General features: G+C 40.1%; 1 protein-coding gene across 4 annotated transcripts in view; it reads left to right on the forward strand.

Annotated features, from left to right (window-relative positions):
* The window catches only part of LOC130911245 (neuroblast differentiation-associated protein AHNAK-like), a 57,220-nt gene that overhangs the window by 22,177 nt on the left and 18,485 nt on the right, over positions 1-16,558 (forward strand). For 3 of the 4 annotated variants that reach the window (XM_057829088.1, XM_057829090.1, XM_057829089.1), the window contains exons 2-7: positions 3,675-3,730; positions 3,837-3,944; positions 6,651-6,776; positions 6,912-7,080; positions 11,916-12,109; positions 14,023-14,252. In XM_057829088.1, coding sequence (XP_057685071.1) covers positions 3,675-3,730; positions 3,837-3,944; positions 6,651-6,776; positions 6,912-7,080; positions 11,916-12,109; positions 14,023-14,252 — 883 coding nt within the window. Of the gene's footprint in view, positions 1-3,674; positions 3,731-3,836; positions 3,945-6,631; positions 6,777-6,911; positions 7,081-11,915; positions 12,110-14,022; positions 14,253-16,558 lie in introns of all 4 variants that reach the window. The other variant, XM_057829091.1, reaches the window with a different exon arrangement.

The following is a 16,558-nucleotide window of genomic DNA, read 5'->3' on the forward strand; positions in this document are numbered from 1 at the left end:
TGCCTTGGCAGTTAAAATTCCATGATTATCTGAGGCGAAACTAACTATCAGCAGTTTCAGTGAAAAACAACTCCATTCATGGTCATGCTTGCAAGTAAAGATGTCCCGATCGATGGGCATCCCGATCGATCGGGTCCGATCACGTCATTTTCAAAGTATCGGAATCGGCAAAAAAATATCGGCCATGCCTTTTTTTAATTTTTTTTTTTTTTTTTTTTAATAAATCGTTTTCTAATTGTATTTCACGTTACAGACAAAATGTCTTACACTCATCCAGAGTCTTTAGTTTAGGCTTAAGGTAGGGTTATGAAATTTATTCCGATGATGGCGGTAATTAATTTTTTTTTTTAATTAATCACATTAAAATATGTAATGCAATTAACGCATGCACTGCACGACCCACTCACGAATTGTCGCGTTCAATCTATAAAGGCGCCGTTTTACTTATATATAGAGCTAAAAGGCAGTGTAAAATGAGTAGAGTGAATTTAGGCAGTCTTTGGAGACTTTATTTAATTGGCTAAAGCCTTAAAATCCCCCTCTCAACAATTAAAAATATCATGGGAAGCAATGTGGGGAAGAAAGATAGTAGTTTATCTTTTTCTTAACACCATATGTTATGTCTCAACGCAGAAAAGATATATCAATTGGTGTCACTATGCACAGGTTGCACTTCCCATCATGCATTACAGTATTACAGTACATTACTACAGTATCATTTACTGAAAGCTCAACAAATACACTAGATGGCAATATTTAGTCACAATATACAAAGTCACATTTATCCTTTAAGAATTACAAGTCTTTCAATCCATGGATCCCTCTCACAGAAAGAATGTTAAAAATGTAAATGCCATCTTGAGGATTTATTGTCATAATAAACAAATACAGTACTTATGTACTGTATGTTGAATGTATATTATTCGTCCGAGTTTTATTCATTTTTTTCTTAATGCATCGCCAAAATGTATATGATCGGGAAAAATTATCGGGAATGATTGGAATTGAATCGGGAGCAAAAAAAAAAGCAATCGGATCGGGAAATATCGGGATCGGCAGATACTCAAACTAAAACGATCAGGAGCAAAAAAACATGATCGGAACAACCCTACTTGCAAGCATATCGGAAGATTGCATTAGGCGAGATGCATACTGACTCCACAAGTCAAAAGAACGACACAATATCCCATAATCCATCAGTGCTTGCGATCGACGATTTTGACCCGGAGCTGAATGATTGGCTCCTCCAGCCCGTTGATTCATTTAGGCTACGTTATTTAATCAAAATGACAAATGACCCTTTTGAGGAGAAATGAGACACCGAGAAGTTACATATGTCAATAAATTTGAAGACACAGAAATGTAAATTTAATGTCAAGACTGTTTAAGGTATTATTTCCAAATTCATAAATTCAAAGCTTTTAAGACTTTTTAAGACCCTTCGGGAACCCTGCATTGACAGCTATAAGGATTAAATCTATTTTATTTGGGATGCCTGGCATGGAAAAATGATGTTTCAATACCATTGACGACGCTAGACGTGCAATCCCTTTTGACAAGGAGGGCTGACTGCGATAATTCACTAACCTAAAACATGAAGTCGTCAATGGCACTAAAACTTACAGAAGTTCAGAATTTTTTACATTAATATTTGAGTTAGCAGGGATTTAATTAGAAGGTAGAGTTGATTTCAACAAATTCCGTGCAGTTTGTCAGTTATTTGTTAGTTTCAGGGCTCCGGAGTGGCTAAGCTAGCGCGAGTCAATGCTGCCATCTTAGCATGCCAATAAAAAACGATATTAAAAGATCTAACAAAAGTCAAAATGCAGATTATTGTTCCAAATATCCATGCAACCAAAGCAATGTCACATCAAACTGCCGTGATTTATTTAATTCTGCAGGACTATATTTTTTAGATGCGAAATGCCACCACAATAGAGAGGAGTGCTTCGGCCACTCATACTCAGACTTATCTTAAGCAGGCTATCTGAGAAAAACAACGCTGGTCCGTTTAAAACGGGCCAAACTGTGCTCGTGTGAAAGCGCCCTACACTGCTGGTCATAAGTATTGGCATCCCTGCAATTCTGTCAGATAATGCTCAATTTCTCCCAGAAAATAATTGCAATTACAAATGCTTTGGTAATAATATCTTCATTTATTTTGCTTGCAATTAAAAAACACGAAAGAAAATGGAAAAGAAATTAAATCATTATCATTTTACACAAAACTAAAGAAATGGGCCAGACAAAAGTATTGGCACCCTCATTCAAGCAGTCCAGTGCCAGAGGCATGAAAGCAACCCCAAAGCATCAGGGAACCTCCGCCATGTGTGACTGTGGGGACTGTGTTCTTTTCTTTGAAGGACTCGTTTTTTTCCCCTGTAAACTGTATGTTGATGCCTTTTTCCCAAAAGCTCTACTTTTGTCTCATCAGACCAGGGAACATTCTTCCAAAACGTTTTTGGCTTTCTCAGGTAGGTTTTGGCAAACTCCCGCCTGGCTTTTTTATTTCTCTTGGTCAGAAGTGGGGTCTTCCTGGGTATCCTACCATAGAGTCCCTTTTCTTTCAGACGCCGACAGATAAAACGGGTTGACACTGTTGTACCCTCGGACTGTGGGACTGCTTGGATGTTAGTCGAGGTTCTTTATCCATCCTCCGCACAATCTTTCGTTGAAATCTCTCGTCAATTTTTCCTTTCTGTCCACATCTAGGGAGGTTAGCCAGAGTGCCATGGGCTTTACACTTATTGATGACACTGCGCACGGTAGATACAGAAACATTCAGGTCTTTGGAGATGGGCTTGTAGCCTTGAGATTGCCCATGCTTTCTCACAATTTTGCTTCTCAAGTCCTCAGACAGTTCTTCGGTCTTCTTTCTTTTCTCCATGCTCAATGTGGTACACACAAAGACACAGGAAAGAGGTTGAGTCAACTTCAATCCATTTTAACTGGCTTTAAGTGTGATTTAGTTATTGCCACCACCTGTTATGTGCCACAGGTATGTAACAGGTGCTGTTAATTACACAAATTAGAGAAGCATCACAAGATTTTTCAAAGAGTGCCAATACTTTTGTCCGGCCCATTTTTGGAGTTTTGTGTAAAATGATAATGATTTAATTTTCTTTTCCCCATTCTCTTTTGTGTTTTTTCATTGCAAGCAAAATAAATGAAGACATTGCTAACAATGCATTTGTAATTGCAATCATTTTCTGGGAGAAATTGAGCATTATCTGACAGAATTGCAGGGTTGCCAATACTTTTGGCCAGCAGTGTAAGCCTAACGTAAAAAATTCTGAACTTTTAAGCTCTCACAGCTATTCCTGCCAGTTTAAATTTATTGGACGTCCATCGTTGTCAATGGGAGGCAATGATATAAATACTATGAAATTAACCATAGGCAGAGTGCATTTCTGTTTTTACTCATTTATTATATATTACATTATATAACATACATAACATGTATATATATAACATATATAACATTATATATTAATGTTGTTTTTACCATTTTTTTCATAGTTTTATTCATTCATAAAACTATATATTTAAAACAATGCTGATCAAAAATGTTCATTTTCTGTTATATGACTATTGTTTTAACCTATTCTATACAATACCTATTTTATAACATTTAAACACGCTTCCCTAATGTGATTTTGTTTTTGCCCCTCTAGACTCAGATAGAGAAGACGACGACGGCCATGTTTACAGCGCCAGCAGAGGTCAAACTGTAAGCAAAACGCACACCTCAGAAAAGGTCTCATTAGGTCAAGAAATCCAGGGTGAATCAATGGAAACATTTTGCCTTCACAAGGATGTAATGTTGCCCTGCGCAGGTGAAAGATAAGAAGCGGTCTCCCCCTTCCAGCAGACCCCCCACCGGCCCACAACGCAACCCTCACCACAGCACCTCTGCAGACGAACACGAGAGTCCTGAAAGAGTGGTGAGTTGCAAATACACCCCAACCAAGTGCAGTATATCCACATCTCATACATACCGTATGCCAACATATACAGTGGAGCAAATAAGTATTTAGTCAACCACTAATTGTGCAAGTTCTCCCACTTGAAAATATTAGAGAGGCCTGTAATTGTCAACATCGGTAAACCTCAACCATGAGAGACAGATGTGGAAAAAAACAACAGAAAATCACATTGTTTGATTTTTAAAGAATTTATTTGCAAATCATGGTGGAAAATAAGTATTTGGTCAAGATCAAAAGATCATCTCAATACTTTGTTATGTACCCTTTCTTGGCAATAACGGAGGCCAAACGTTTTCTGTAACTCTTCGCAAGCTTTTCACACACTGTTGCTGGTATTTTGGCCCATTCGTCCATGCAAATCTCCTTTAGAGCAGTGATGTTTTGGGGCTGTCGTTGGGCAACACGGATTTTCAACTCCCTCCACAGATTTTCTCTGGGGTTGAGATCTGCAGACTGGCTAGGCCACTCCAGGACCTTGAAATGCTTCTTAGGAAGCCACTCCTTTGTTGTCCTGGCTGTGTGTTTGGGATCATTGTCATGCTGAAAGACCCAGCCACGTCTCATCTTCAATGCCCTTGCTGATGGAAGAAGATTTTCACTCAAAATCTCTCAATACATGCCCCCATTCATTCTTTCCTTTACACAGATCAGTCGTCCTGGTCCCTTTGCAGAAAAACAGCCCCAAAGCATGATGTTTCCACCCCCATGCTTCACAGTGGGTATGGTGTTCTTCGGGTGCAATTCAGTATTCTTTCTCCTCCAAACATGAGAACCTGTGTTTCTACCAAAAAGTTCTATTTTGGTTTTATCTGACCATAACACATTCTCCCAGTCCTCTTCTGGATCATCCAAATGCTCTCTAGCGAACCGCAGACGGGCCTGGACGTGTACTGGCTTCAGCAGGGGGACACGTCTGGCAGTGCAGGATTTGAGTCCCTGGCGGCGCATTGTATTACTGATAGTAGCCTTTGTTACTGTAGTCCCAGCTCTCTGTAGGTCATTCACAAGGTCCCCCCGTGTGGTTCTGGGATTTTTGCTCACCGTTCATGTTATCATTTTGACGCCACGGGGTGAGATCTTGCATGGAGCCCCCGAATCGTGGGAGATTATCAGTGGTCTTGTATGTCTTCCATTTTCTACTAATTGCTCCCACAGTTGATTTGTTGACATGAAGCGTTTTACCTATTGCAGATTCCATCTTCCCAGCCTGGTGCAGGTCTACAATTTTCTCTCTGGTGTCCTTCGACAGCTCTTTGGTCTTGGCCATAGTGGTGTTTGGAGTGTGACTGACTGAAGTTGTGGACAGGTGTCTTTTATACAGATAATGAGTTAAAACAGGTGCCATTAATACAGGTAACGAGTGGAGCCTCGTTAGAAGAAGACTTCTTTGACAGCTAGAAATCTTGCTTGTTTGTGGGTGACCAAATACGTAATTTCCACTCTAATTTTGAAATAAATTCTTGAAAAAACAAACAATGTGATTTTCTGGGGTTTTTTTTTTCCACATTCTGTCTCTCATGGTTGAGGTTTACCCATGTTGAGGCCTCTCTAATCTTTTCAAGTAGGAGAACTTGCACAATTGGTGGTTGACTAAATACTTATTTGCCCCACTATACGGAGTAAAGTGACATCTTCCACTCTTCCTGATTGACTTTCTACAAATGATCGATTGGGAAAAAAATGTGTCCAAATACTTTTGTTGGTTCCACCGATGAGCCAAAGCAGCGCAGCCTCACAGCAGGCTCATTCAACTATTGTGGACCACAATGATCGGGCCGCATAAACACTTTCAATTGTGGGGAGTCAGCAGAGATGTCAGCAGCGTTCTTTTCACCAGGGCATCAACAACAAACAATGTGGCTCATCTTTGATGATGCGGATAAAATGAGAAATGGAAATTTACTGTCTGGCTGTGCAATATGAGCGAGATCATTCAATTATAATATGACTGTCACAACAAGGGTATCTCGCTCCGATCACGTGATCGGAAATCTGGCCTGATCACGTCATTTTTAGAGCACTGAAATCGGGTAATAAAGATCAGCTTTTAAAAATATATTTCTTTATTGTGCCCCTTTAAGAAATATAAAAATAACTGCACTGATGTAATTTTACATGCAGAAAACTAATTCGGCACTCAAATTTTGCAATTTAGTTACCATTTCATAGTTAGTCTGTTCAAAACAAGGCATTAGGGGATGTCCACTTTTTTCAGTAATTCTGCTCATCACGTCACAACCATAATTGATGATCATGCCTATCATGCCTAGCTTTCTAGTGCTGGGCTAGCTAGTACATGTTGACAGACAGACAGAACGGTCATACAGCAACAAATGACTAAGAAAACCTATGGATAGCATGCTAGCAGCATGCAAAAATCTGCAGCTCATTCTGGGTGCGACATCATCTTCTGTTTGGAGATTTTTTTAGACTAATTGGATCTACTATTGAAAAAGCGTTGTGTATTTCCCCAAGAAGGAAAAAAGTCAAATATCTATTTAAAAAAGAGATTGTTCAGAAAATGTTCCTTATAATCTAAATAATAAAAAGTTAGTTGTTTTTCATAATAGTTGGAACAATAGTAGGTATTTTTCCAGAAACGTTATATGTTATGTATATTCGTCATTTTTTTCCCCCCAAAACAGCCATTCCTATTTTGTACAGGAGCAGAAGGAGAAGCTCCATGCAGAGTTGAAGCAGGTGCTGAGTCAGAAAAGAAGTCAATTGAGAGCGTCCACCTGCCGACTGGCCCAACCAGAGATGGACCCCGAGCCTTCTAACGGGCAAACAGTAAGTGGCCGTAGTCATCAAAAATCTTTTTTGAATTGGAATCTTTCAAGTTATCTCAGCATAATACTGTATGTCATCTTTAGTTACAGTCCATGATGCTAATAGCTAACAAAGCCTATCCATTTCCTGTTCGAGGACCAGGCAACAGCAGAAGCCGCCGAGCCTCCAGTGGAGATCGTGGTGGAGACGGAGGCCGAAGCCGGAGCTAGCGGCTACAGCGTGACCGGCGGTGGCGAGCAAGGCATTTTCATCAAAGACGTTCTCAAAGACTCACCAGCCGCCAAACATCTCAGCCTGCAGCAAGGTGCTCAGAACCTCAATATTTGCAACCACTGCTATTCACCTTAGGGACTAAGACCCTTCACAAATATTAGATAGCACTTTTGAAGGTTTTATATTTTCGAAAAAAAAAAAAAAAAGTCACCCAAGAATGAAATAATTAAAAAAGATTATACATCCTTTAAAGTGCATATGACACCAAAAAGCATGTTTATTTCATATACAGTGGGGCAAATAAGTATTTAGTCAACCACCAATTGTGCAAGTTATCCTACTTGAAAAGATTAGAGAGGCCTGTAATTGTCAACATGGGTAAACCTCAACCATGAGAGACAGAATGTGGGGGAAAAAAACAGAAAATCACATTTTTTAAAGAGTTTATTACCAAATTAGAGTAGAAAATAAGTATTTAGTCATCTACAAACAAGCAAGATTTCTGGCTGTCTCGTTACCTGTATTAATGGCATCTGTTTTAACTCATTATCGGTATAAAAGTCACCTGTCCACAATTTCAGTCAGTCACACTCCAAACACCACTATGGCCAAGACCAAAGAGCTGTCGAAGGACACCAGAGACAAAATTGTAGACCTGCACAGGCTGGGAAGACTGAATCTGCAATAGGTAAAAAGCTTGGTGTAAAGAAATCAACTGTGGGAGCAATTATTAGAAAATGGAAGACATACAAGACCACTGAATATCTCCCTCAATCTGGGGCTCCATGCAAGATCTCACCCTGTGGCGTCAAAATGATAACAAAACGGTTCGCAAAAATCCCAGAATCACACAGGGGGACTTAGTGAATGACCTACAGAGAGCTGGGACCACAGTAACAAAGGCTACTATCGGTAACACAGTGCACCGCCAAGGACTCAAATCCTGCACTGCCAGACGTGTCCCCTGCTGAAGCTACTATACGTCCAGGCCCGTCTGCGGTTCGCTAGAGAGCATTTGGATGATGCAGAAGAGGACTGGGAGAATGTGTTATGGTCAGATGAAACCAAAATAGAACTTTTTGGTAGAAACACAGGTTCTCGTGTTTGAAGGAGAAAGAATACTGAATTGCATTCGAAGAACACCATACCCACTGTGAAGCATGGGGGTGGAAACATCATGCTTCGGGGCTGTTTTTCTGCAAAGGGACCAGGACGACTGATCTGTGTAAAGGAAAGAATAAATGGGGCCATGTATCGAGAGATTTTGAGTGAAAATCTCCTTCCATCAGCAAGGGCATTGAAGATGAGACGTGGCTGGGTCTTTCAGCATGACAATGACCCCAAACACACAGCCAGGGCAACAAAGGAGTGGCTTCGTAAGAAGCATTTCAAGGTCCTGGAGTAGCCTAGCCAGTCTCCAGATCTCAACCCCATAGAAAATCTGTGGAGGGAGTTGAAAGTCCGTGTTGCCCAACGACAGCCCCAAAATATCACTGCTCTAGAGATCTGCATGGAGGAATGGGCCAAAATACAAGCAACAGTGTGTGAAAAGCTTGTGAAGAGTTACAGAAAACGTTTAGCCTCCGTTATTGCCAACAAAGGGTACATAACAAAGTACTGAGATGAATTTTTGGTATTGATTAAATACTTATTTTCCACCATGATTTGCAAATAAATTCTTTAAAAATCAATGTGATTTTCTGTTGTTTTTTTTCCACATTCTGTCTCTCATGGTTGAGGTTTACCCATGTTGACAATTACAGGCCTCTCTAATCTTTTCAAGTAGGAGAACTTGCACAATTGGTGGTTGACTAAATACTTATTTGACGCACTGAATCACGCGGTGTTTTATGCTCCTGAATGAAATGGACTGCTTGGATGTGTGGAAACGATCGTTTTATGTACTGTATTCAATTTTGAATCCCGCACCATGAAAATGAGTAACTTCCGGCTTCAGTCTCGGGTTTAAGATGAATGCTAATGTGACGTCACCCGGGTCAGCATCTCACAATACAGCATTGCTTTATAACATGCAGACGGACTGCGGATTCAGCTGATTTGCGGATTAAATCGTTTATTTTTCACATCACGCCAGCCAAACTGCTGCAGGCTTTTGTAGCTGTACCGTGAAGAGGCGTGTGAGCCTTTTTGAGTTTCAGAAAGTTCCCGTTCACCCCGATATCTGCCAAAACAAGTATGTGACAACTGTGGGACTATAGGACTTACAAAGAAGTGAGTAAACATCGTGTTTTGTATTATGTCAAATACTGGGATCATGGCACACGTTTTAACACGAAGATGGCTTGCATTTTGTGGCTGACATGCTCCCTGTCCACCAAGAATGACACTCGGCCGACAACCAGCAGCTTCTCGCAGCCCCTCACCGCCAGGAGAGCACTATACTTGGCTTATTGCCTCTTCAAGTGCCCGGTGGTCTGTCAAATTTTCTACTCCATCAGAAATTGCAACTTTGTGTTAAAAATGGCCGCGAATACAGCGGTTACAAAGTAAATACTACAAACTTTCTTTCGATAAAGGACTATTTACTTACGTTTGATTATGAACGGAAATGTACAAAAGTTCTCCTCAGACACATCCTGCCATGTTACCTGCACAACAACTGCACGCTGTTCTCACACTGTTTACGTCCTTCGCCATGTAGTAAAGCATTATTTTACGCCATATTCGTGTTGACTATGCGGTGCTCCTCCAACGTCGGCCGGTTTGTCCGGCGGTCATTTTGCAGCTGCTTCCTCGGCAAACGAGCTCTCTTGCCTGCAGGACGGGAACGAGTCCGACGAGCTGTAACTTGCTCGCCGCCGGGCGGGTTGCCGCTCGGCAAAGACAATCGACAACCCCACCGCCGTTTGACATGATCCTGGGTAGTTTTATATGATTTTTCACTTCGAAAGCCAAGAATAAGACTGACACAGCACTCGGTTCAGGTTAGCATGTCGGCTAGCTGTCACGCCTCCTAGTTTGTTTAAGCTCTTCGAAGCCGGGGGCAGGGAAATGACAAAAAACTGCGGTGGCATAAAATATAGTTTGGTAGGTGCAAGAAGTGGAAAGTTTTGACCATTATGAAGTAATTTTGCCATGCCGTACTTACTAAATGCATTTTTAATATTTCATATTCCATTTAGCACAAGACTGTTATTTGTCATGACCATACCATTCATTTAGCAATTGGGGACAAATACTTTGATAAAAAGAATATCATGTAAAAATATTGGAGAGACTGAAACAATGACATTTTGTGGCGCTCTCCGTCGCATTGTCCTCATTCTGAATAATTCCCCCTCAATGGGCTGAACTGTAAATCAGATAAAACCATGACCCTGCCGACGTCATCCTCCTGTTAGGGACGCTAGAGCCCTATAATGGTAAGCGTGGCTAAACGGCAAATTAAAAGACTAATTTCTCGACATCTGCGCTTTGCCAAATTGTGGTATATAGTCAAATCGTCTCAAAATATGATTCAAATTCACACAATGATAGGAATTTCCTTTGTGCCAATCGGAAACCATCAGTCAGAACAAACCAAATTCACGTGTGGAGTCCCTCAAGGGTCAATTCTTGGACCACTCTTATTTAACATCTATATGCTTTCCTTAGCTCAGATTATGGAACAGTAAGACATCTCCTATCACACCTACGCAGATGACACACAACTGTACATTTCTGTGTCCCACATGATTATAGTCCCTTAGTCTCCCTGAGTAAATGCATTCATCAAATCAATGAATGGATGTGTCAGAATCTTCTCCAGTTAAATGTGGAGAAGACAGAAGTGATCATTTTTGGGCCAAAAAAGGAAAGGTCAAAGATAAGCAGGCACCTTAGCACAATGTCACTTACAGCTACAAATCAAGTCAGAAACCTTGGCGTAATTATTGACTCAGACCTAAAATTTGATAGCCATCTAAAGTCCGTCACTAAATCTGCTTATTACCACCTAAAAAATATAACCAGAATTAAGGGGCTTCTGACTCAACAAGACATGGAAAAACTTATGCATGCATTCATTTTCAGCAGAATGGACTATTGCAACGGTATATTTACGGGTCTTGATATAAAAATCAGTCAGGAAGCTGCAGCTAGTACAGAATGCTGCACCCAGAGTCCTCACAAATACAAGGAAGCTGGACCACATTACACCGGTTTTGAAATCGCTACACTGGCTTCCAGTGAGTCAAAGGATAGACTATAAAATACTACTGCTCGTCTACAAAACACTTAATGGCCTTGGACCAAAATGCATGCTTGATTTGTTAGATTCCTATGAGACCTCTAGACCCCTAAGGTCGTCTGGAACCGGTCTCCTGTATGTTCCAAGAACAAGAACCAAGCAGGGTGAGGCAGCATTTAGTTATTATGCTCCTCACCTCTGGAACAAGTTACCTGAACGTCTGAAGTATGCTCAAACTGTTAGCTCTTAACGCTTTTGTTTAGCACTGCATATCCATAACTGTCTATATATCTCAATGTACTTGCTTTCTATTCCTCTTGTGCTTATCTCCATTGCTGATTTCAATTATTATTTGGTAGATTTTGTTTTATTTTTATTTATTTTTATTCTATTTGTGATTAAATGCGATTTTTATGTATAATTTTATTTCCTATTTTGATTGTCCTGGTTTTTACATTGTATTGATTTACATCGTATTTTTATGATCTTCATGTGATGGAAAGCACTTTGAATTGCCTTGTGTTTAATTGTGCTATATAAATAAATTTGCCTTGCCTTGCCTTGCCTAATAATGCTATTTAAGAATTTTTTTTATCCTGTCGTACGCACTTTTAAGTTACATACTTCTAGAAAAAAGATGCTATTTGTGTACTGGTAAACCAACTTGAGTGAACAGCTTACAGTCATCTTCTGCAGGTCCTAAATAGTTGTCGCTGCCCTCCTATTTTCTTCGACAGGTGACCAGCTGCTCAGCGCCAAGGTTTACTTTGACAACGTACGCTATGAAGACGCTCTTAAGATCCTCCAATGTGCCGAACCCTACAAAGTCAGCTTCCTGGTCAAGCGGACAGTCCACGGACAGGAGGTCTGTATGCGACCCCGCCTACCCAGTGTGGATATCAAGGGTCCTAAAGCCAAGATGGCCAAAATGGTAAAGAAATATTCAATTTTATTTTCTTGTCTCTTTACATGCTATTTTACGACAGGCACACTAAGAAAGAAAAGAAAAAAAAAACAGGTCTATGAGAATAAAGTAGTAATATTACGATATTTAAGTCATGCCCCATAATACTATGAGATTAAAATCGTAACATTATAAGAATAAAGTCCAAATATTAGGAGATTGGGTCGTAATGTTATGTAATTTTACGTACTTTACGAAATACAAATGGATGAGCACAGCTAATTCGTGAAATTAGAAACAGTCTCGAGTTGAGAAAGAGAGCGCTGTGACATGTACGGAGGAAGGAGTCCTCTTCACTATACAGCCATACTGTTGTACGAGAAGGACTAAGGATTCAGCTGGTTTTGCGGTTTAATACGTTTATTTTTCGCATCACGCCAGCCAAATGGCTGCAGAAAAATCTTGCTGTAGGAGGGAGAGGCGTGTGCGCCTTTTTGGGGGTTCAAAAGGTTCCCGTTCATTTGTGGATATTGGCCAAAACAAGCCCTACTACTGTGGGACCATGGGACTTACGAGGAAGTGAGTAAACATCGTGTTTTGCATTATGTCAAATACTGGGATCATTTTAATATGTACAGTAGGTGCCTTGCATTTTGTGACATGCCGACGACCGGTGGCTTATCGCACATCCGCCCGCCGGGAGAGCACTACTAGTATACTCGGCTTATTCCCCTCTTCAAGTGCCCGGTGTTCTGTCAAATTTTCGGACCGATCAGAAATTGCAGTTTTGAGTTAAAAATAGCCGCAAATTCAGCGCTTACAAAGTAAACACTACAAACTTTCTTTAAATAAAGGACTACTTACGTTTGATCATGGATTGGCATGTAAATGTCCAGCGGTCATTGTCCAGCTGCTTCCTTGGCGAGCTCTCCTGTCCGTTTAGCAGGGAAACGAGCTGTAAATTGCTCTCTGTCGGGCGGTTTGCCGATCGGCGAAGACAATCGACAACCCAGTCGTCATGTGAAATGATCCGGGCAAGTTATGTGTGATTTTCTGCTTCGAAGACTTTGAAACATCACTCGGTTCGGTTAGCATGTCGGTTAGCTGTCAAGCCGCTTGGTTTGTTAACATTCTCCGAAGCCGGGAAAGGGAAATGACATAAGCCCGATTTAGGTGGCATAAAATATCGTTCAGGAGGTGCGACAGTAAAGGTGAAGTCGACAGTTTTGACCATTTGCCATGTCGTCTTGAATAAATGCATTTTTATTATTTCATATTCCATTTAGCACAAGACTGTTATTTGTCATGACCATGCCATTTATTTAGCTATTGGGGAAAAAAATACTTGGATAAAAAATAATATCCTGTAAAAATATTGGAGTAGAGAGACTGAAACAATGACATTTTGCGGCTCACTTTGTCGCCTTTTCCTCGTTCTGAATAATTCCCCCTCAACGGGCGGACTGGTCCTTCTCAAGCCATTTATTTAGCTATTGGGGAAAAATACTTGAATAAAAAGAATATCCTGTAAAAATATTGGAGTAGAGAGACTGAAATAATAACATTTTGCATCTCTCTTCGTCACATTTTCCTCGTTCTGAATAATTCCCCTTCAACGGGCTGCATACTAAATCAGATGAAATCATAACTCCGCTGACGTCATCCACCTGTTGGGGACGCTAGAGCCCTATAATGGTGGGCGTGGCTAACCGGCAGATTAAAAGACTAATTTCTCATCATCTGCGTTTTGCTAAATTGTTGTATATCGTCGAATCGTCTCTAAATATTATACTAATTCACATAATAATCCTATATGACTTTTTTTCTTGTGTTGTATGCACTTTAATACTCCGCTGTAGTGTTTGGCCTGTTCGACCTGTTTTGATATTCATAAAACGTCTAAAATGGTGGAATGTGACTGACCTTGTGGTGTGTTTCAGAGCGTGAAGGGCATGAAGCCTTTTAAGGCCAAGAAGAAGCGAGGCGGTCGCTTCGGTCTGAAGAGGCTGAAGGAGAAACGGCGTGAGGAGCTGGTGATTGAAGGAACGCCTCCCTGGCTGGAAATGAGCGACGTGGATGTAGAATTCTGCCTACCCAAATTCAAAAACAGACGGAGTGACCACCTGGAGGCAGAAGGGGGGGCTGCGGTCAAGGCAAAGAGGAAAATCAGGTGGGTCCTATCAGTAAACTATAGATAGAAATCCAATTCATTAGAATTGTGAGGACTAGCAGTTGATGCTCATGTGTCAGTGTCATCGATGGTGCTAGACGTCCAATTCAAACCTGTGAGAGGCTGACAGCAATCATTCCCAGAAGTGTGAATGGCAGCCAATGAGTTGAAAATGTCTGTACTATATTAAGAATATCATTATTGACTATGATCATACATTTTGTTATAGGTGTCAAATTCTAGGCCCGGTGGCCAGATTTGGCCCGCCACATCATTTTGTATGCCCCGAGAAAGTAAATCAGATATCATGTTTTTTTGCTAATATAAAATTTAAGAGAATATTTACTGTGATTATTCTTATTTTAAAAAGATGTCAATTTTTTTTTTTTTTTTAAAGTAAAACTAAAAGTTTTTAAAAATATATGTATGTATAAACATATGTATATCAACATAGTTAGCTGGGATAGGGTAGATATAAAATGAATTTACAGTTTATTTTCCTTTTTTCTTCTAATTTAAAATTAAAAACTACTTAAAAAATAGAAATGAATACATAAAAATAGAAACAAAAATAAAATATTTATTTTAAACTAAAAAATGAAAAGATAATATTCACAGTTTTTCCACGTTTTATATATGGTGGAAAACACAGACAAGACTGAAAAAGCAGTTTCTGCTCTTGCACCCCTCTTTAAAAGAAACTGCTGTATTTTAAGCCAAAAGAACTGTTGTGTTTGATAGAACAATATAGATGCTGCCATAGCAGATTCATGGTGCACTAAGCCTCCAAACTATTTTTAATTTGTCCGTTTTACCCTGAAAACCCCCGTTTACAGACGTCGCGCAACCACTTTTGTTTCAACCTAGCCATAAAAAAAAGGTAAGTAATTATATTTATTATTCAAAATGTCTGTAATTTTTAGCTTAGAATCATTAATTGATGTCCCATATTTAGTTTAAAAAAAAAAAAACACTTTAAAAAATTATTCACTCGCATATTTTAAACTTTTAAACAAATTACGTCACAATGAAAAATTTGGCGTCTGTAAAAAAGTCACGGATATCTACCTCATAACAATCGCTTAATTGTATATTTTTTTTGTTACTGTTGCATTTTCCCTGATATGTTAGATGATAAATCGATCCAAACAAAAAAATTTGAAAAATAACATTTAAAAGGGTAACTATATGAAAAAGAAAATCTCAACCACTCCTTGTTGTCTGCGATTTCTGCATCGCGATCCTTGTTATATCACCATGTTTCACCCATAAAATAAAAATAAAAAATCCGGCTGTGGCCATTCACAGCTGTGTCTTGACACTCGGTGATACAGTTGTGGTCAAAAGTTTACATACACTTGTGAAGAACATAATGTCATGGCTCTCTTGAGTTTCCAGTTATTCTTACAACTCTGATTTTTCTCTGATAGAGTGATTGGAACAGATACTTCTTTGTCACAAAAAACATTCATGAAGTTTGGTTCTTTTATGACTTTATTATGGGTGAACAGAAAAAAGTGATCAAATCTGCTGGGTCAAAAATATACATACAGCAGCGCTAATATTTGGTATAATGTCCCTTGGCCATTTTCACTTCAATTAGGCGGTTTTGGTAGCCATCCACAACCTTCTGGTTGAATCTATGACCACTCCTCTTGACAGAATTGGTGCAGTTCAGTTAAATTTGATGGCTTTCTGACATGGACTTGTTTCTTCAGCATTGTCCACAAGTTCTCAATGGGGTTTAAGTCAGGACTTCGGGAAGGCCATTCGAAAACCTTAAATCTAGCCTGATTTAGCCATTCCATTACCACTTTTGATGTGTGTTTGGGGTCATTGTCCTGTTGGAACACCCAACTGCACCCAAGACCCAATCTTCAGGCTGATGACGTTAGGTTATCTTGAAGAATTTGAAGGTAATCCTCCTTCTTCATCATCCCATTTACTCTCTGTAAAGCACCAGTTCCACTGGCAGCAAAACAGCCCCACAGCATAATACTACCACCACCGTGCTTGACGGTAGGTATGGTGTACTTGGGGTTAAAGGCCTCAACTTTTCTCCTCCAAACATATTGCTGGGCATTGTGGCCAAACAGCTCGATTTTTGTTTCGTTTGACCACAGAACTGTCCTCCAGAAGGTCTTATCTTTGTCCATGTGATCAGCAGCAAACTTCAGTCGAGCCTTAAGGTGCCGCTTTTGGAGCAAGGGCTTCCTTCTTGCACGGCAGCCCCTCAGTCCATGGAGATGCAAAACACGCCTGACTGTGGACACTGACACCTGTGTTTCAGCAGCTTCTAATTCTTG

Source organism: Corythoichthys intestinalis, unplaced genomic scaffold, assembly GCF_030265065.1.
Source record: "Corythoichthys intestinalis isolate RoL2023-P3 unplaced genomic scaffold, ASM3026506v1 HiC_scaffold_23, whole genome shotgun sequence".
Classification (NCBI taxonomy): Eukaryota; Metazoa; Chordata; class Actinopteri; order Syngnathiformes; family Syngnathidae; genus Corythoichthys; species Corythoichthys intestinalis.